Source organism: Chiloscyllium punctatum, chromosome 9 (assembly GCF_047496795.1).
Source record: "Chiloscyllium punctatum isolate Juve2018m chromosome 9, sChiPun1.3, whole genome shotgun sequence".
Classification (NCBI taxonomy): domain Eukaryota; kingdom Metazoa; phylum Chordata; class Chondrichthyes; order Orectolobiformes; family Hemiscylliidae; genus Chiloscyllium; species Chiloscyllium punctatum.
This window is the reverse complement of record NC_092747.1, coordinates 9,176,188-9,198,494: the sequence shown is the minus strand read 5'-3', so window position 1 is coordinate 9,198,494 and position 22,307 is coordinate 9,176,188. Positions and strand designations below refer to the sequence as shown.

Sequence of the window (22,307 nt, the reverse complement as noted above, 5' to 3'; positions counted from 1 at the left end):
TCAACATACCGGGAATAGTACTGTAGATATACACTCCAGAATTTGCTGTGCCCAGAGCTAAGATGTTTCAGTACATTTAGAACACTGACATCAACCCAAAAATGTGGAAAATTCCAGGTATGCTCTCCACACACAAAGCAAGATAAACTCAATTTATTCAATCACCAGTAAAATGATAGAACAGCATCCCCTCCTTTTCTTAATGGCCACATGGGCCTCCTAGGCCTGTGTTTGGGAGAAGTTTCTGGAACCAGAAAGTCAATGATGCGATGGGTGCGCTAATACAACTGCAGCACAGAAAACATTGGAGTGACATGTGTACAGCTAAGAGGAACACTGGACACCAACAAAGCTTTCAAACCTGCACTTGCACATCAATAACCTGTGCATTGACTCCCAGTTTGGGTTCCACCAAGACCATTTACTCCCTGATCACATTACAGACTTTGTCAAAACATGGACAACAAAGCTGAATTCCAGAGTGAGGTGGGATTGACTGCTTTTGACAGGAAGGTCACATTTAACCAAACGTGGATACTGGATTAGTGGTGCTGGAAGAGCACAGCACTTCAGGCAGCATCCAACGAGCAGCGAAATCAACGTTTCGGGCAAAAGCCCTTCATCAGGAATAAAGGCAGTGAGCCTGAAGCACGAAGAGATGAGCTAGAGGAGGGTGGGGGTGGGGAGAGAGTAGCATAGAGAACAATGGGTGAGTGGGGGGAGGAGATGAAGGTGATAGGTCAAGGAGGAGAGGGTGGAGTGGATAGGTGGAAAAGGAGATAGGCAGGTCGGACAAGTCCGGACAAGTCAAGGAGACAATGCTGAGCTGGAAGTTTGAAACTAGGATGAGGTGGGGGAAGGGGAAATGAGGAAGCTGTTGAAGTCCACATTGATGCCCTGGGGTTGAAGTGTTCCGAGGCGGAAGATGAGGCGTTCTTCCTCCAGGCATCTGGTGGTGAGGGAGTGGCGGTGAAGGAGGCCCAGGACCTCCATGTCCTCGGCAGAGTGGGAGGGGGAGTTGAAATGTTGGGCCACGGGGCGGTTTGGTTGATTGGTGCGGGTGTCTCGGAGATGTTCCCTAAGGCGCTCTGCTAGGAGGCGCCCAGTCTCCCCAATGTAGAGGAGACCACATCGGGAGCAAGGGATACAATAAATGATATTAGTGGATGTGCAGGTGAAACTTTGATGGATGTGGAAGGCTCCTTTAGGGCCTTGGATAGAGGTGAGGGAGGAGGTGTGGGCACAGGTTTTACAGTTCCTGCGGTGGCAGGGGAAAGTGCCAGAATGGGAGGGTGGGTCGTAGGGGGGTGTGGACCTGACCAGGTAGTCACGGAGGGAACGGTCTTTGCGGAAGGCGGAAAGGGGTGGGGAGGGAAATATATCCCTGGTGGTGGGGTCTTTTTGGAGGTGGCGGAAATGTCGGTGGATGATTTGGTTTATGCAAAGGTTGGTAGGGTGGAAGGTGAGCACCAGGGGCGTTCTGTCCTTGTTACGGTTGGAGGGGTGGGGTTTGAGGGCAGAGGTGCGGGATGTGGACGAGATGCATTGGAGGGCATCTTTAACCACGTGGGAAGGGAAATTTCAGTCTCTAAAGAAGGAGGCCATCTGGTGTGTTCTATGGTGGAACTGGTCTTCCTGGGAGCAGATACGGCGGAGGCGGAGAAATTGGGAATACGGGATGGCATTTTTGCAAGAGATAGGGTGGGAAGGATGCCTGCCTTGAAGAAGTTTTCCTCCTCTCTCTACAAGAATCTCAGGGAGTCCCTCTCCCACTGCAACTCCCAGGTCATTTCCTCTGCTCTGAAGCTCTTCAACCATGTCGTAAAACAAACTCGTTACCACAGTCACATTTGCTTCCTCAGTGCCTGCCTCCGTAACCAACTCATCCCACACGGACTCCGGACCACCTTTAAACCAGCAGAGTTCGGACCCGAACAGGACAAACAGTACAGACTACAGATTCAAAAACACCAGCAACAGTTCTCCTTCAAGATCCTCCGCTCCACGCTTGCAGCAATGCGCCGGCACCTAACCTCTCTACAGTCAGCCCTGCCTCAGCTGAGGGCCACACTCTCTCAGAATTGCAAAGGACCCACTCTGTACTACATCCTCAGGAGAATTCATACTCTCAACAAACAGTATTTCAACTCCATCTCAAACATCAAAAACTGTAAGTATAACAAACTTTTATCCACACAGCTCCATAACCAGCGCTCCTCAAACATTCCATAAGCTTCCCCTGGCCTCGGAAACGCCATTAGCCATGCGGCTGATGCAGCTACCACCCCCAAGCTGAGTGTTGATGTCACTTCCGCCCCCATCATGGCCACTCCCACAGCCATTTCCGGCCCTCACATCATCGCTGATGCCACACGCTCAGTGACTTCCGCCACCCCTACTGCCATGATCACCAACACTTCCGCCCCACCAGTGCCACACACTTGCATTCTGCTGACATGCCCCCCACAGACCCCACTGTCACTATCCCCACCGTCACTATCCCCACCCCCAGAACCCCAAGGGGAACATTACCCCTGCTCATGCCTCCACCCCCATTCCCCCCACCATCACACCCACTCCAGGTACTGGCTCCGACCCCACTCCCAGCTCCACACCCACACCAGATCCCAGCTCCCGGCCCTGCCGAGTTTTCACCATCCCCCCAGACCTCCCACTCACTGAGGACGAATAATCAGTCCTCAGCAAAGGACTCACCTTCATCCCCCTCCGTCCACGCATCAATGAATTTAATACACGCCGTGACGTCGAACAATTCTTCCGTCGCCTCCGCCTCCGAGCTTACTTTCACAATCAGGACTCCCGCCCACCTTCCGAGGACCCCTTTGCCTACCTCCAACACACTGCATCCACCTGGACACCCTGCGCTGGCCAATTACCGGCCCTCGACCTCTTCATTTCCAACTGCCGCCGGGACATTAACCGTCTCAACCTGTCGACCCCACCTCCCCCACTCCAACCTCTCACCCTCACAACGCGCATCCCTCCAATCCCTCTGCTCTAATCCCAACCTCACCATTAAGCCAGCGGATAAAGGGGGCACAGTGGTAGTCTGGCGCACTGACCTCTACACCGCTGAAGCCAAACGCCAACTCGAGGACACCTCTTCCTACTGCCCCCTCGACCATGACCCCACCCCCCCCATCACCAAACCATCATCTCCCAGACCATACTGAACCTCATCACCTCAGGGGATCTTCCACCCACAGCTTCCAACCTCATAGTCCGGGAACCTCTAGTTCTACCTCCTTCCCAAGATCCACAAGCCTGACCACCCTGGCCGACCCGTTGTGTCAGCATGCTCCTGCCCCACTGAACTCATCTCTACCTACCTTGACACTGTCCGATTCCCCCTAGTCCAGAAACTACCCACATACGTTAGAGACACCACCCATGCCCTCCACCTCCTCCAAGACTTCCGTTTCCCTGGCCCCCAACGCCTCATCTTCACTATGGATATCCAATCCCTCTACACCTCCATCCGCCATGACCAGGGCCTCCAAGCCCTCCGCTTTTTCCTCTCCAGACGTCCCCAACAGTACCCTTCCACTGACACTCTCATTCGTTTGGCCGAACTGGTCCTCACCCTTAACAATTTCTCCTTTGAATCCTCCCACTTCCTCCAGACCAAACGGGTAGCCATGGCCACACGTATGGGCCCCAGCTATGCCTGTCTTTTTGTTGGCTATGTAGAACAGTTGATCTTCCGTAATTACACCGGCACCACTCCCCACCTCTTCCTCCGCTACATTGATGACTGCATTGGCGCCACCTCGTGCTCCCGCGAGGAGGTTGAGCAATTCATCAACTTCACCAACACATTCCACCCTGACCTTAAATTTACCTGGACCATCTCTGACACCTCCTTCCCCTTCCTGGACTTCTCCATCTCCATTAGTAACGACCGACTTGACACTGACATTTTTTACAAACCCACCGACTCCCACAGCTACCTGGATTACACCTCTTCCCACCCTATCTCTTGCAAAAATGCCATCCCGTATTCCCAATTTCTCCGCCTCCACCGTATCTGCTCCCAGGAAGACCAGTTCCACCATAGAACACACCAGATGGCCTCCTTCTTTAGAGACTGAAATTTCCCTTCCCACGTGGTTAAAGATGCCCTCCAATGCATCTCGTCCACATCCCGCACCTCTGCCCTCAAACCCCACCCCTCCAACCGTAACAAGGACAGAACGTCCCTGGTGCTCACCTTCCACCCTACCAACCTTCGCATAAACCAAATCATCCACCGACATTTCCGCCACCTCCAAAAAGACCCCACCACCAGGGATATATTTCCCTCCCCACCCCTTTCCGCCTTCCGCAAAGACCGTTCCCTCCGCGATTACCTGGTCAGGTCCACACCCCCCTACGACCCACCCTCCCATTCGGGCACTTTCCCCTGCCACCGCAGGAACTGTAAAACCTGTGCCCACACCTCCTCCCTCACCTCTATCCAAGGCCCTAAAGGAGCCTTCCATATCCATCAAAAGTTTCACCTGCACATCCACCAATATCATTTATTGTATCCCTTGCTCCCGATGTGGTCTCCTCTACATTGGGGAGACTGGGCGCCTCCTAGCAGAACGCCTTAGGGAACATCTCCGAGACACCCGCACCAATCAACCAAACCGTCCCGTGGCCCAACATTTCAACTCCCCCTCCCACTCTGCCGAGGACATGGAAGTCCTGGGCCTCCTTCAACGCCGCTCCCTCACCACCAGACGCCTGGAGGAAGAACGCCTCATCTTCCGCCTCGGAACACTTCAACCCCAGGGCATCAATGTGGACTTCAACAGCTTCCTCATTTCCCCTTCCCCCACCTCATCCTAGTTTCAAACTTCCAGCTCAGCACTGTCTCCTTGACTTGTCCGACCTGCCTATCTCCTTTCCCACCTATCCACTCCACCCTCTCCTCCTTGACCTATCACCTTCATCTCCTCCCCCACTCACCCATTGTTCTCTATGCTACTCTCTCCCCACCCCCACCCTCCTCTAGCTCATCTCTCCGTGCTTCAGGCTCACTGCCTTTATTCCTGATGAAGGGCTTTTGCCCGAAACTTTGATTTCGCTGCTCGTTGGATGCTGCCTGAACTGCTGTGCTCTTCCAGCACCACTAATCCAGTATTTGCTTTCCAGCATCTGCAGTCACTGTTTTTACCTCATTGATTTTAACCAAACGTGACAACATGGAGTCTAGAAAAATTGGACTTAATGGAAATCAGGGGAAATCTCTGTTGTTTAGAGACACACCTGGCACACACAGGAAGACAGTTATGGTTGTCAGATGTCAGCTCCATCAGGTAGCTGTGGAGCAGGACTATAGACAGAATTTGTAGCAAAAGATTACTGTTTTGCAATTAATTCTGTTTCTTATGATGCTCTGCTCACAGCTACCTGATAAAGAAGCAGCGGTTCGAAAGTTCGTGCTTCCAAATAAACCTGTCGGACTGTTACCTGATGTTGTGTGATTTTTAAGCTCATTCTACATATACACTAGTACAACCAAGGCACGCACGGGTTGTAACCCTCAACCTCTACTAGTAGAAGAAGGCCAGTTCAGGTTTTTTGACAGGCATGACACAACACAAACCGAAAATGACTCCGATGGAAGGAATGGATAGTGCCTTCAGAAACCACAACTGTTCCATCAGATTTCTACACTATGCCTTCGTAATGACAGGGTGCAATAATCATGGTCATCAGGAGTTCAGTTTGCCATATTATTAGTTTTTTTTAAAAAAAAGGAAGTCAACAGCATGTTTAACGACAATCACTGATATTTCATGTTGAAACCTAACAGTCAGCACTCATTATGGAGATAATCATCCTGTTTCTTCTGCTTTATCACCGAGACACTGACTTATTTCGCTTTTTCCGTTTGATCATCAGCAGGTAGTGATTGTACCGATACTCCTGTCACATCTCCTGTAGTGACAACAACCAACCTAAATACCACCACACAGAAACACATTCAATAAGTGCCACATCAAAAGTGGCTGCACAAGATAAGAATATGTTGTGTAGGGGTAACATATTAACATAGATAAAGGATTGATTAGATAACAGGAAGTGAAGAGCAAGGATAACCAAGTCTTCATAGGATTGTTGTGGTGCAGGAGGCCATTCAGCCCATCACTAAGCATTTTAACATTGTGCTAACTTCCTGCCTCTTCTCTATAACCCTGGATTTTGTTCCAGTTTACATAATCATCCAAGACCCTCCTGAATGCCACCACTGAACCTGCTTCCATCAGCCAGTGCATTTTAAATACTTGCTGCGTGAAAAGACTTTTCTCACGTTGCACTTGTTCATTTTGCAAATAATTTGCTCTCTGGTTCTCAATCTTCTTAAAAGCAGGAACATTTCCTCTGTATTTAATTTGTCCAGACTCCTCATAATTTGGAAAACATCAATCAAATGCACTTTCAGCCTTTTCCTCTCTAAAGGAAATAGTCTTGACTCCACCAGACGAAGTACTGAATACAAAAAGCAGAAAAAATGTAATGCTGCAACTACAGGAATTGCTGGTTAGGCCACAGCTGTGGTTAATATATTACAGGAAGAACATCATTGCTGAAGGCAGAATACAGAGAATATTTACAAGCATATTGACAGGGCTTGAAAATTGCAACTATGGGGAAAGTTTGGATAGTCTAGGTTTGCTTTCCTTAAGGAGGATGCTGTTGGGTGACTTAATTGAGGTTTACAAACAACAAGTACGACAATAAATGCTGGAGATCATAAACAAGGCAGACAGCATCCATGGAGAGCGAGCAAGCTAACATTTCGAGTCAAGATGGTTCTTCAGAGCTGAAGTGTGGAGGGGGCAGCATTTATGCTACAGTTGGGGGAGGGGTATGAGGTGGGTGTAAAAACTCCACCAGCATTCCACACACACCACCCCCTTCCCCAACAATAGCATGAACGCTGCCCCCTCCAACTTCACTTCAGCTCTGATGAAGAACCATCTAGACTTGAAATGTTAGCTTGTTCTCTCTCCATGGATGCTGTCTGACTTGCTTATGATCTCCAGCATTTATTGTTTTCAGATTCCAGCATCTGTAGTAGTTTGCTCCTAAAAAACAATGAGGATTTGGATAGAGTAAACAGGGAAGACTTGCTTTCCCCTACAGAAAGATCAATTACCAGGGACAAAGATTTCCTGAAGGGCTCATGCCCAAAATGTCAATTCTCCTGGTCCTTGGATGCTGCCTGACCTGCTGCGCTTTTCCAGCAACACATTTTCAACAAAGATTTAAGGTGACTAATGGAAGATTCAACAAATTACTTCTTTCTATGTAGTAACATCTGTTGATCTCTAATCTATCCTTAAACTGAAGTGTCTCATCCCTGCAGCCACCCAAACATTTTCAGCAGTTTCTCCAATGAAAAAAAAAGTATGGCACCCAGAATTTTACATAATACATCAGTTGAAGTCTAACTAGCAATGGAAATTTGCATAACCTTACTAGTCACATATACTCTGCCTCTAATAATAAAGCTTATCCTTATTAAGTTAAAAATCACACAACACCAGGTTATAGTCCAAGAGGTTTAATTAGAAGCACACTCGCTTTCGGAGCGCCGCTCCTTCATCAGGTGATTGTGTCATTTCCAAATCATATCCTTATTAATGAAGCCTTAACTTCTAGACAGTTTATTACAGCTCTCTCCTGTCCTGTCAACTTTAATACCTTATCCACATATACACCCGGATCTCTCTGCTTCTACAAATCCTTTGAAATAGTATCCTTTATTTTACAGGTACTGAATACTGCAATAGCTATGAGCCCTGACAATATTCTATTAACAGTACTGAAAACATGCACTGCACCTAACCATTTTATTTTTACCAAAATGCATTACCTCACTGTTATCTGCATCGAACTTTATCTGTCTCTTGCATGACCTCTCCCACTATCCTTTTGAAATTCTACATTGTCTTCCTCACTGTGAAAAATACTCAATTTTTACTATTTGCTATCTCTCAGTCACATTCCTACTGTTCATTTTATTCCATCACCAAGAACGTTCCTCACAGGTCTTCTGTGCGGCACTACATTGAATGCCTTGTGGAAGGCTATATACTGCACATTATCAGGATTGCCCTCAAACTCTCACCATGACCACTTCAAAAATTCCAGAAATCTATTGAAGCACAACTTTCCCTGAATTAATCCGGAGTGTTGTGGAGATTAGACCACTGAAAGTTTTTAAAGAGGAGGTAGGCAGAGTTCTGAAATACTAGGGAGCTACGAGCTATGAGAAGGTAGCACGAACTCAAACACAATCTGCAACCTCAAGGTCAAACTTATTCTCCCGCTTTGCTAATTCCATCAATCCAGGGGGACCAACCCTAGTTCAATGGAGAATGCAGGACGGTATTCCAGGAGTGGCACTAGGCATGCCTAAAATTAAGGCATCGACCAGGTGAACCTACAAATACGACTATTTGCATGCCTAAAAGCATAAGCAGCAAGTGACAGACAGCACTACACAATTCAACAAACAGCAGACTAGATCTACATTCAGCAGTTCAGACATATCCAATCATTAATGGTGGACAATTAAATAACTCACTGGAAGAGGAGGCTCCACAGACATCCCCATCCTCAATGATGGGAGTGCCCATAACACCATTTACAACAATTTCAATCAGAAGTGCTAAGTGGATGATCAATGTCAGCTATCTCTGGAGATCTGCAGCATTTCAAATGTCAAATGTCAGGCAATTTGATTCACTCCATGATATTGAGAAATGACGAAAAGATATCAAATACTGCAATAGCTATGAGCCCTAACAACATTCTGAAAACATGTACTGCACCTAACCAAGCTGCTCCAATGCAACAATAATGTTGGCATCTACCCAACAATGTGGAAAGTTGCCAAGGTATTGTTTGTCTACATAAAAACAGGATAAATCCCAACTAATAACCACGCCAGTCAGCTCACCAGTAGAACAATAGAGAGGATCATCAACAGAGTAATCGAGCAGAACTTGCTCAGCAATGATGTGCTCACTGATACTCAAATTGAGTTCAGCCAGAACCATTCAGCTCCTGACTTCATATCGTTCAAAAAGGACAAATGAGCTGAATTCCAGAGGCAAGGCAAGTGTTCTTGCCCTTGACATCAAGGATGCATTTGACTGAGCATTGAATAAGGAATCCCAGCAAAACCAGAGACAATGAGAATCGGGAAAACTCTCCTTTAATTCGGAGTCATATTGAGCACAAAGGAAGATAGTTGTGGTTATTAGAGATCAGTCATCTCAGCTCCAGGAGACCACTTCAGGATCTCCTCAGAATAGTGTCATCTTTAGATGTTTCTGAAATGATCTCTCCTCAATAAAGTCAGAGGTGGTGATGTTCACTGACAACTGTGCGATGTTCAATACCATTTGAAATATGCGCTAAAGTTCATACCTACATACCACAAGACTTAGATAATATGTAAGCTTGGGTTGACAAACAGCAAGTAATATTTGTACCACACAAGTACCAAGCAATGACTATTTCCAACAAGAGAGAACCCAACACTGACATGATTGATCGGAAACAAAAATAGGCTAGACATATCTCAATACAGTGGTTATAAGAACAGGTCAGATCTAGGAATTTTGCAGAGAGTAACTCACCTCCTGACTGACCAACCCTGTTCACCATCTATAAGGCACAAGACAGAAGCAAGATGGAGTGGAGAATGCAATACTCCACACTTGTCCAGAGGAGTGGAGTTCAAACAATACTTTAAGCAGCCTGACATCATCCAAGACAATGCAACCAGCTTGATTGGTACCACATCCACTTCCTCCACTATGACAATACTAGCAGGTGCGTAACAACAAGATGCAGTGCAGAAATTCACTAAGACTCCTTAAACAACACTTCAAAGCCACAACCAATACCAGCTAGAAGAACAAAGGCAACAGATACATATGAACATCACCACCTGCAAGTTCCACTCGATGCCACTCAACATCTTGGTCAGTATATCAATACCCTGAAACCCCCTGCCTAGCAGCACTGTAGATGGATGGGCTGCAGCAGTTCACCACTATTTTCCCAAAGAAAAGCAAGGATGAGCAAAAAATGCTAGTCCAGCCAGCAAATTCCCCATTGCTTGAATGTGCACCAGTAGTATAGCGCAGAAAGTAATATAATAGTAACAATTCTGAACGTACCATAATCTCATAATGCATGGGGAAGGGCAATTAGATTAGATTAGATTCCCTACAGAAACAGGCCCTTCAGCACAACAAGTCCACACCGACCTGCCGAAGAGTAACCCACACAGACCCATTCCCCCGACCCTCTTTCTGCCCCTGACTAACGCACAGGACATTTTAAGCAATTTAGCATGGCCAATTCACCTGACCTGCACGTCTTTGGATTGTGGGAGGAAACCGGAGCACCCGGAGGAAACCGACGCAAACTCCACACAGACACTCACCCAAGGTTGGAATCGAACCTGGGTCCGTGCCGCTGTGAGGCAGCAGTGCTAACCACTGAGCCGCCCTTAAACACAGACTCCAAGTGCGATCCTGCCACTTGCAAACCCCAATGCTACACCTGGCCAGTGTGGGGATTGAACCCACAACCTTGGCATTATTAACACGACGCTATAACCATCTGAGCTAACTGCCCAGCGGTTCTACCAAGTTCAAAGTCCTACTTAGAACACAAAGTCTATTTCAGATGCATGTGTCAGCAATAACCAAATTCTCACCATTAATAGACAAAAAGAAATAAAGAATGCAGAACACCTAACAGTCTCTTTCACTCAAACTATATCGTTTAAACATTTTTATAGAGAGAAGCATAAAACCAGACATGCGATCACTTCTCAGAAATTGCTGAGAAAGCTCAGCAGATCTGGTAGCATCCATGGAGAAAAATCAGAGTTAGTGCTTTGGGTCGAGTGACCTTTCCTCAGGTTCTATCCTCATTAAAGCACTGGTTCAAACATGGACAAAAGAGTTGACAGTGACATCCCCTTGACATCAAGGCCATATTTGACAGAGTATGGCTTAAAGGAGCCCTAGCAAAACTGGAATCAATACGTATCGGGGGCAAATTCTCCACTGGTCACCGTCAAACCTGGCACAGAGGAAGATGGTTGTGGTGTTTGCAGCTCCAGGGCATCTCTGCAAGAGCTCCTCAGAATGGTGTTTTACACCCAACCAATTTCAGCTGCTTCATCAATGGACTTCCCTCCATCATAAGGTCAGATGTGGGGATGTTTTTCAATGATTGCACAATCTTCAGCACTTTTCACAATTCCTCAGATAATGAAGTGGTCCATGTTCAAATGCAACACGATCTGGACAATATCTAGGCTTGGGCTGACAGTAGCAAGTGACATTTGCACCATTCAAATGCCACGCAATGACCATCTCAATAAAAGACCATCTAACCACTGCCCCTTGACAGTCAGTGATGTTACCACCACTAAATCCCACACTGTCAACATCCTTGAGATTACTATTGACCGTAACCTCAGCTGGACTCACCAACTAAACACAGTGGCTACAAGAGATGATCAGATGTTAGGAATGCTGCAGCAAATAACTCATCTCCTGACTGTCCAAAGTCTGTTACAAGGCACATGTCAGGAGTATGACTGAATACTCTCAACTTGCCTGGATGGGTGTAGCTCCAACAACACTTAAGAGGCTTGACAACATGCAGGACAAAGCAGCCTGCTTGATTCGCACTACTTCCACAAACATTCACTCCCTTCACCATCAATGCACAGTAGCAGCTGTGTGTACTATCTACAAATTATACTGCAGAAATTCATGAAGGCACCTTCCAAAACCACGGCCACTTCCAACTAGAAGGATAAGGGCAAGGTAGGTATATGGAACACTACCACCTGCAAGTTTCACTCCAACCCACTCACCATCCTGACTTGGAAGTATATTGCTGTCCCTTCACTGTTGCTGGGTCAAAATCCTGGAATTGCCTCCATAAGCAATTTTTTTTTTTCAGAATCCCTACAGTGTGGAAACAGGCCATTTGACTCAACAAGTCCACACCAACCCTGAGAACTGTAACCCACCTAGACCCATTCCCCTGCCCTCTTATTCTACATTTACCCCTAACGTAACCTACACACCCCTGAACACAATGGACAGTTTAGCACGGCCAATTCACCTAACCTGCACATCTTTGGATTGTGGGAGGAAACCGGGCCACTCAAAGGAAACCCATGCAGACATAGGGAGAATGTGCAAATTCTACATAGGCAGTCATCCGAGACTGGAATCGAGTTCAGGTCCCTGGAGCTGTGAGGCAGCAGATCTAAGCACTGAGCCACTGTACTGCCCTAAAAAAAAAGTGTGGGTTTGCTAGACTTTGAACAATAACCTATAATTTAAGCACTGCAAGCTGTGGAAACATAGTTGGCAGGATCTGAACTTGCCCAGAGAAACCCCAAAAGGATTTCTAACCCATCACCTTAACCACTCAGCCATGACCACAGGCCATTGCATTGTGGGTCAATCTTCTACATATGGACTGTACTGGTTCAGGAAAGCAATTCACCACCACCTTCTCAAGGTAACAAGGGATGGGTAATAAATGCTGGCCAGCCAACAATGTCATGTCTGACATACAGACATGCACAATGCACACAGACATATGACCAAGTCTGGAATGTAAATTATAGAATCATACCAAGGTGAAATCAGCAAGTGCAGCAACCTTTTATTTACTGAAAGGGAAAATGCTGGAAAATCTCAGCAGGTCTGGCAGCATCTGTAAGGAGAGAAAAGAGCTGGCGTTTTGAGTCTAACTGATCCTTTATGGGCTTTGACAAAGGGTCAGTTAGACTCGAAACATCAGCTCTTTTCTCTCCTTACAGATGCTGCCAGACCTGCTGAGATTTTCCAGCATTTTCTCTTTTGGTTTCAGATTCCAGCATCCACAGTAATTTGCTTTAAACATTTTAATTAACCAACACCTATGGGACCAGGAGTGCTACTGGTTGATCAAATACTCTAGTTGACCAAGTAGTCCACATAATCAACATAAAAACACATACCTAGTAATAGAGATGTAATGCAGGGGGTACACATGCCACTGTTATGCTTTATTTACAACACAAATAATAACAAATAGAACTTATCCCTTCTCACTTGCATTAATTGACTACTCAGCCATCGCAGAGATCACAATGATACAGTAAACTTCCGGTATTTCAGGTGCATAACTATTGCCAGTTTATTGAGTGTGCCGGTTCATAAGGTGCCGTTTAAAACAAAGCTTGCTGTACATCATTCATTAACTGAGCAATATGGCAGACAAAAGTCAATCTATTTCCATTAGTTTAATTGACACAAATAGTAATTTCAAAGCAGTCCAAGTTATATACCTAATAGTGAATGTAAAGCAACATCCTAGGTTATATAACTGATATGCTTAAACTTTAACATTTCTTTTCATTCTCATCTTGGCACAGTAACCATCAAGCACAAGACCATCATTTGCAATTCAGCATCAATACTAATCTTCATGTTCAGGGAACAGGGGAAAACAAAGCATGACCGACAATATTCCCTTTAAAACTTTAGACATTGTATATGATCTATTTTACTAAGGGTGCGGTCCCTTTTAGTACTTTATTACATGACTGCACAAGGTATCATTGGTCACAGAACAATGTTGGTGAGGTGCTTTTCAAGAATACAGCAGTCACACATAAATCCCAAAAGATTTAATGTTTCATGCTATATTTTCTATTCTAAATACCATGTAACAGTTGAATTCTAGGAATGGGGGATAAAGGTAAACTTCCTGTCATAACAATGACTGGAGGTCAACCTTTCTGAATTTATAGCTTGAGTTCATTTCCTGGGTGGAAATATTGGTTTTGAAGAATGGTGGTCACTCCAATGGATTTGAGAGAAAAGCAAAGTCATTAAAAAGCTTCCTTTCTGAACAAATTAATGATTAGTCACAGTGGTAAGTTACACAGCACCAAGTTAAAGGTAAAGATCCAAAGACTCCCTGTTGTTGCTCGGTAGCATTTACCATGGTCTAAGTGGTCGCTGGTTCTCAGTTTACATTTCAGAACATAATTGAATGAGGAATAACCGTATGTCTGCACATTTACATAGTTAAAAACATCTTGAAAAGCATTGAAGGAACTATTACATAGAACGTATGTGGAACCAAGCATATCATGAGCTAAACATTAGTTATTTTACTTTTACATAGAAAATGAATTTGCTACCACTTAGCTAGGGTAAAGGGTACACAACACACTTGAAGATTTATCAGTTTAATCGAACAGGCAGCATACTGCCCTCTCAATATATGGAGCCAACTTGCCAATACTTTACCAAATATTATCCAAGATACAGTTTTCTAGATAATACTGCAGACTTGGCACTGTTCAAGCTGATGTTAAAACTATATTTGGTTAGTTGGACGAACAGAATTCTTCATGGATGGAATGAGGTAGGTCAAATGGCCTTCTTCTAAACTGACCCAAATTGAATTGAAATGTATACTTGTTACGCAATGTTAAAAAAATCAAATTCATTTACTGAAGTGACAGTCCTGTAACAGTTCAATCATCCCTTTCATCTTTTGCATGTTTTGTATAAAATTGTAAACATTAATGGGAATGAGGGGAACTTTTCAAAAGTACAGACAGAAAGAGATCCAAAAGTAGGCCTAAACTGTTTAAAACAACTTCTCTGCTAATATATCAGTGGATAAATAAGTTTGCAGATGACAGCAAAATTGAAGGTGTAGTGGATAGTGAAGGTGGTTACCTCAGAATACAATGGGATCTTGATCAGATGGGCCAATGGGCTGAGAAGTGGCAGATGGAGTTTAATTTAGATAAATGCGAGGTACTGCATTTGGGGAAAGCAAATCTTAGCAGGACTTATACACTTAATGGTAAGGTCCTAGGGAGTGTTGCTGAACAAAGAGACCTTGGAGTGCAGGTTCATAGCTCCTTGAAAGTGGAGTTGCAGGTAGATAGGATAGTGAAGAAGGCGTTTGGTATGCTTTCCTTTATTGGTCAGGAGTTGGGGAGGTCATGTTGTGGCTGTACAGGACTTTGGTTGGGCCACTATTGGAATATTGCATGCAATTCTGGTCTCCTTCCTATCAGAAAGATGTTGTGAAACTTGAAAGGGTTCAGAAATGATTAACAAAGGATGTTGCCAGGGTTGGAGGATTTGAGCTATAGGGAGAAGCTGAATAGGCTGGGGCTGTTTTCGCTGCAGTGTCGGAGGCTGAAGGGTGACCTACAGAGGTTAATAAAATCATGAGGGGCATGGATAGGATAAATAGGGAAAGTCTTTTCCTTGGGGTGGGGGAGTCCAAAACTAGAGGGCATGGAGGTTTTGGGTAAGAGAACTAGGGTCAACTTTTTCTTGCAGAGGGTGGTATGTGTATGGAATGAGCTGCCAGAGGAAGTTGTGGAGGCTGGTACAATTACAACACTTAAAAGGCATTTTTCATGGGTATACATATCGGAAGGGTTTGGAGGGATATGGGCCGGGTGCCAGCAAGTGGGACTAGATTAGGTTGGGATATCTGATCGGCATGGACGAGTTGGACTGAAGGGTCTGTTTCTGTGCTGTACATCTCAATGACTCTAAATACGTCTTGTGGTCCAGAACACAGAAAATACTGGCTATAAAGCTCTCAGAGCCAATCTTTAATGTGTTTTTAGTTAACCTCAACCATGCCAGTTAGAAGATTCTAGGCGTGGGAACACAGGAATCGCTGAAGTCCTGCATCGGACTATTGTCTAGGTTCCTGCAAGCACAAAATCGTGGGCATGCAGCTTAGGTCAAAACCATAAGCTCAAGTCAATACAAAGCCTGACTTGGATATCATGGTCTCAAACAGCTGAGAAATTGATGAACACTTGATATAAGGCAGCATTCTGACTACTGTTTATCTTTGAGCTGACACAAAAAAAACAAATTGCTGGTCATTACTTCACTGCAGTTTGAGAGACATTATTATTCAAACTGGTTGCCACATTTCTTTATGTCAAAAGTAACTCATTGGCAGCCCCAAGGTCCTGAAAGGCACAACATAAATAAAATCTTTACTGTTTCTTCTTTCATTCTAAAAGATGAAAGACTAGACAAGCAATCCAGTTTTTTCAACATATCATTTCAGTGGCATCACACTGTAATCTTTTGTATGAATTCTGTGTCGTATGATCTTATGCTCCACAACCACCTGAAGGAGCAGCACTCCAAAAGCTAGTGTTTCCAAATAAACCTGATGCACTATAACCTGGTGTTGTATGATTTTTAACTTAAGTTAAGTTAACAGGATACTTAGTTAGTCTTGGCAAGGGATCAGGGAACCCTGATTTAACAAGATTCCTCTTCCCTCATGCAAATTTCACATTTGTAAGATTTTGTCTCAAATGGCCAATTACACTGTGCTGAGGCTAAGAGCAAATCAGATGAATTACAGGGATCAAGCATGTCCCACTATCAATCTACTGGTTGCTTGCCACACAATAGCAATAATATTTTGCCATTTTTCGGCTGATTTTCTTGAACAGTCATGACAAGGATTTGAACAGAAAAAATCACAGAGCATGAGCACCAAACCTGTTCAAAGTCAGGTCTTCCAGTGCCGTCAATACAAATGTATTACTTGTTGTAAAAAGTAAAGGGACAAAAGATTATGATAAATGGATTTTAAATGTAACATTGTGATGTTCAAAGGCATCAATATCAGTCTGGTGTAGTGAATTAAAATAATATTCTTTCACTGAAGGGTGGGGATTTGTGGATCTTTGGGGCATTGTTTGGAGAGTTGGCCGAGTGTTGGCAAGAGACCATAGAGAAAAAAAGTTGGCAATTTGCTGGGTACTCAATTTTGCTACTAGGAGCAAGTTGTAGAAAAGCATGTTCAACTCCACATCATTGATATTCCTCAGCGCACAGCTGAAAATGAAAATACAAAATTTGAACAAAAAAAAAGACATTTTAGCAGCAAATACCACAAACTGGAAATGGAACAACACTCAAAGTAAGAACATACCTGCAAGACCCAAAAATGCAGCTAGGTAGCGAGTTTCAAGGCCATCTCTTACAGTCTGTATCGCACCATAGATAGGAGGTAGAATCATAATCAGGTTACTTACAGTATTCCCTGCAGAATTAGGAGAGAGAGTGAGTGAGTGAGGGTTGTGCCAAGGAACTAACAATTGCTGCAGTGTTTGGTCTACACATGAAGTACAGCTGAATTCAGAGTACAAATACATTGCAATTTAGCTGCATATCTTGGTCAACAAATTCTACAAATAATTTAGAAAGCTCTTCTGATGAAACCCTTAACAAACCAAGTAGTTGAGCCATACAAACCTGGAATGCAACATCCACACAAATGTCCAGGCAAATGACCTTAGTCAAGATAGCAGATATAACTTATACACTGTTTCTTTTCTTCTACTCAGAATAATGTCACACCATCTTTAATGTGGAACAATGGAACAGGCCTCCAAATTTCTATTTTCTTCTTAATGCTATTTTTATTTGTTAATGAGACAGGAGTATCAATTCATTTGTTGCCCATTCCTAATTACCTCGAAGGTGATGGCAATGGGCTGTCATCTCGAACCACTGCGGTCTTTGGGTTGCAGGAACACCCACAGTGCCATTAAAGAGGGAGTTCCACAATTTTGACTGAGTAACAATGAAAGAGCAGAGTTGTAATTCCAAGTCAGGATGGCGTGTGGACTGAAGGAGAGACCAGGTGGCTTCAGAGTGAAGGGACAACTGTTTAGAACTGAGTCGAGGAGGAATTTCTTCAGGTAGAGAATGGTTAATCTGTGAAACTCATTACTGTAGAGGGCTATGAGGCCAAGTCATTGAGTGTATTTAGACAAAGGTAGATAGGTTCTTGATTAGTCAGGGGATCAAGCTTTATGGATAAAAAGGCAGGAGAATGGGCCAACAAACAAAACAGCCATTATCGAATGGCAAAGCAGACTTGATGGGCCAAATGGCTTAATTCTACTCCTGTAATTTATGGTCTTATGGATAGACCAAGCTGCTTCAAGAGACTGCCATATAACACCACCAATCACTGCCCTACCTACATAAGATTCTTCAGTGAGAGAAAGCAATGGCTGTTCAGACTCATTTTGTGCTCTTGGTATCATGCAAATGTTCCCCAACCTGAGGCAAGAGGGACTCTGCAATCACCAATACCAGATCAAATGTTTTTTGATTGCCAACTCTTGCACATTATCTAGAACATGTGAATGGTGTTGCAATAGGTGTAGCGTTGCCCCTCAGACAAGGTTTCACTGCCCAAGTAAACTCCAGCTATTCAGCCATTCTCTCAACAAGTTTAATATTTCAAACAGAGATCAAACTTGAGATTATTGAATCTCTGCATAATTACTCTAAATGTAATCAATCTGAATTTTTCTGTGATTTATCTGCTTTCTGATTTGTTCCAATTGATACAGAAATCATCTTTTTCCTTACAAAGATAGAAAGTTTGAAGTACTTTCCTTATGCCAGCTCAAACATGTAGCAAGCAAGTAACTTGATTAAACAGTGTTTGGTCCAAATTTATAAGATCTGTACATGGAGGAGAAAGTGAGGACTGCAGATGCTGGAGATCAGAACTGAAAATGTGTTGCTGGAAAAGCGCAGCAGGTCAGGCAGCATCCAAGGAACAGGAGAATCGACGTTTCGGGCATAAGAAGGGCTTATGTCCGAAACGCCGATTCTCCTGTTCCTTGGATGCTGCCTAACCTGCTGTGCTTTTCCAGCAACAAGATTTGTACATGGCCCTACAAGCAACAAAATACATTCTCAGCAACGTGGACATTATTTTATTATATCCATTAACGAATGGGTATTTCTGGCAAGACTGGTATTCTTCTCATTTGAAGTTTGCTCATAAAAAATGCAAACTTTTGTTGATTTGATTATTTATTGTCACATGTACCAAAGTTGTGAAAACCTTTGTTTGCCTTTTATGACCTGCCTGTACTGCTGGTAATGATGTACAGAACAAAAGGTTTAGACAAAGGCATACAGGTTATATTGCACAGGGCATACAAGAGAGTTCAATGTTAGCAGGATCAGTATTATTTGAGGCTGGTGTGTCCATTTAATAGTCTAATAATGACCAGGAAGAAGCTGTCCCTGAACCTACTGGTGCATGCGCTCAGGTTTCTGTATCGCCTGCCTGACAGAAGAGGTTGTAAGAGATCATTACCAGAGTGCGAAGGGTCTTTGATGTTGGCAGCCTTTCTGCAGCAGCAGTGTAAATGGAGTCTATGGATGGAAGGTTGACTTCTGAGATGGCCTGGTCTGCGCATACCACCCTCTGTAGTTGGTTACAATCTTGGCAGAGCAGGTGTCATACCAGGTGGTTATATACCGAGGCAGTATGCTTTCAACTGTGCACCTGTAGAAGTTGGTGAGGAGCCTTATGGACACGCCAAATTTCATGAGCTGCCCGAGGAAGAATAGGCATGTTGTGCCTTCTTGACTGTATTGTCAGTTATCATCACTCCGAGGAACTGGACGCTCTCGACTTCAGTTCTGTTGATGTAGATAGGAGTGTGTTCTCCTCCTTTCTTACTAAAGTCAATGATCAATTCTTCAATTTTGCTGACGTTAAGGGAGAGGTTGTTCTCATTGCACCCATGTCACAAAACCCTCTATCTCCCATCTGAAGTTTGACTCATTGTTGTTAGATATCCATCCTACTACGGTGGTGTCATCAGTAAACTTATCGATGATGTTTGTTCGAAATTTGGCAACACGATCGTAGGCATCCAGATAATACGGTTGAGGGCTGTGGACACAACTTTGAGGGGCTCCAGTGTTGAGTGTTATTGTGATGCAGAGCTGGGCTGAGGAGTGGCAGATGGAGTTCAACCCTGCCAAGTGTGAGGTTGTCCATTTTGGAAGAACAAATAAGAATGCGGAATACAGGGTTAATGGTAGGGTTCTTAGTCAGGTGGAGGAACAGAGGGACCTTGGAGTCTATGTACATAGATCTTTGAAGGTTGCCACTCAGGTGGATAGAGTTTGTAAGAAGGCCTATGGAATATTATCGTTCATTAGCAGAGGGATTGAATTCAAGAGTCGTGAAGTGATGTTGCAGCTGTACAGGACTTTGGTTAGGCCACAGTTGGAGTAGTGTGTGCAGTTCTGGTCGCCTCACTTTAGGAAAGATGTGGAAGCTTTGGAGAGGGTGCAGAGAAGATTTACCAGGATGTTGCCTGGAATGGAGAGTAGGTCGTACGAGGATAGGTTGAGAGTTCTCGGCCTTTTCTCGTTGGAACGGCGAAGGATGAGGGGTGACTTGATAGAGGTTTATAAGATGATCAGAGGAATAGATAGAGTAGACAGTCAGAAACTTTTTCCCCGGGTACAACAGAGTGTTACAAGGGGACATAAATTTAAGGTGAAGGGTGGAAGGTATAGGGGAGATGTCAGGGGTGGGTTTTTAGATTAGATTAGATTACTTACAGTGTGGAAACAGGCCCTTCGGCCCAACAAGTCCACACCGCCCCGCCGAAGCGCAACCCACCCATACCCCTACATCTACCCCTTACCTAACACTACGGGCAATTTAGCATGGCCAATTCACCTGACCGGCACATCTTTGGACTATGGGAGGAAACCGGAGCACCCGGAGGAAACCCACGCAGACACGGGGAGAACGTGCAAACTCCACACAGTCAGTTGCCTGAGGCGGGAATTGAACCCGGGTCCCTGGCGCTGTCAGGCAGCAGTGCTAACCACTGTGCCACCGTGCCACCGTTCTTTACCCAGAGAGTGGTGGGGGCATGGAATGCGCTGCCCGTGGGAGTGGTAGAGTCAGAATCATTGGCGACCTTTAAGCGGCATTTGGATAGGTACATGGATGGGTGCTTAATCTAGGTTAGAAGTTCGGCACAACATCGTGGGCCGAAGGGCCTGTTCTGTGCTGTATTGTTCTATGTTCTATGTTCTATGTTCTATGTGGAGGTGCAGTTACCTATCTTCACTGATTGCAGTCTGTGGTTCAGAAAGCTGAGGATCCATTTGCAGAATGCAGAGCTGAGGCCAAGGTCACAGAGTCTTAAGATCAGTCTGGAGGGGTTAATGGTTATTAATAGCAAAATAACTTTAAAATTATTTTCCTGAAAGTTTGCTCAACTACCTCATGAGTGACAAAAATCAAAATGCAGACCCTTTTCAAACAGGTTGGACACTCTTGGTTTAAACCAAAATACTTTTTGCTACACAAGAACCAAACTGACCGGACACTAAATTTTATATTAGGTCATTAGAACATGAATCAAAAAACAAACTGTGATAAATTATAATTTACATAAATTATAAATTACATGTTAAATCGTACAAATTGGTTGAGACTATTCAGCCTAAGAAGGGCTTATGCCCGAAACGTCGATTCTCCTGTTCCTTTGATGCTGCCTGACCTGCTGCACTTTTCCAGCAACACATTTTTAAGCTCTGATCTCCAGCATCTGCACTCCTCACTTTCTCCTATTCAGCCTATCACTCTCAGTCACACAGTCCTTAAAAATTCAACTCCATTATCAAGAATTTTATCACCATTTCTAGAATTTAGCCTGATCTCCAGCTGATACCACTATACAATGAAACAGAATGCCATGAAAACAGCCTTGTCAAATTGGCACGTCTTATAGGACCCCTCAATTGTGCGCACAATGGTCTGGATGGCACAGATTAAACAATGTTATTTTCAAGTTAACAGAAAAAGCTGCAGCAACTTTATAATTGCCTTTTTACAAATTCTTGAAGGTTCTCATTGTGTAGTGGCAGTGCCCCTACCTCTGGGCCAGGAGATCTGGGTCCACCTGCTCCAGGAGGTATGAAATAACACTTCTGAATAGGTTGATTACAAAATACCTTCCAGGTTCTTGAACTAGCCTCAGTCTTGTCCAGCCTGCCTATACCATACTGTTAGAATCATCAGCCTTCAGAGCTCAGATGATGTGTTCTTCTACGTGCAACTAATTCCAGAATCCTCAGAGGCTTTTGTTCCCAATCTCAGTCAGTTCTACCAATTGGTCACTGAACTCAAAACATTAACTCTGTTATTCTCTCTATAAATGCTATTAGATCTGCCGTGTTTCTCCAGCACATTCTGTTTTTGTTTTCAGTCTTACTTCATGATCTCCCTAAATACAACCATTGAAACCATGGATTTCAACATATTAAACACAATCTCCACCTCAGACAAAACATGTGGCAGTATACACTTGACAGTCACCCTGA

At 44.4% G+C, this 22,307-nt stretch overlaps 1 protein-coding gene across 1 annotated transcript in view; it reads right to left on the bottom strand.

Annotated features, from left to right (window-relative positions):
• acer3 (alkaline ceramidase 3) overlaps nt 1-22,307 on the bottom strand; it is a 202,090-nt gene that overhangs the window by 142,958 nt on the left and 36,825 nt on the right. Inside the window, exon 2 of the mRNA XM_072576842.1 lies at nt 17,068-17,178. Within this exon, the coding sequence (XP_072432943.1) occupies nt 17,068-17,178 (111 nt within the window). The remainder of the gene's footprint in view (nt 1-17,067; nt 17,179-22,307) is intronic.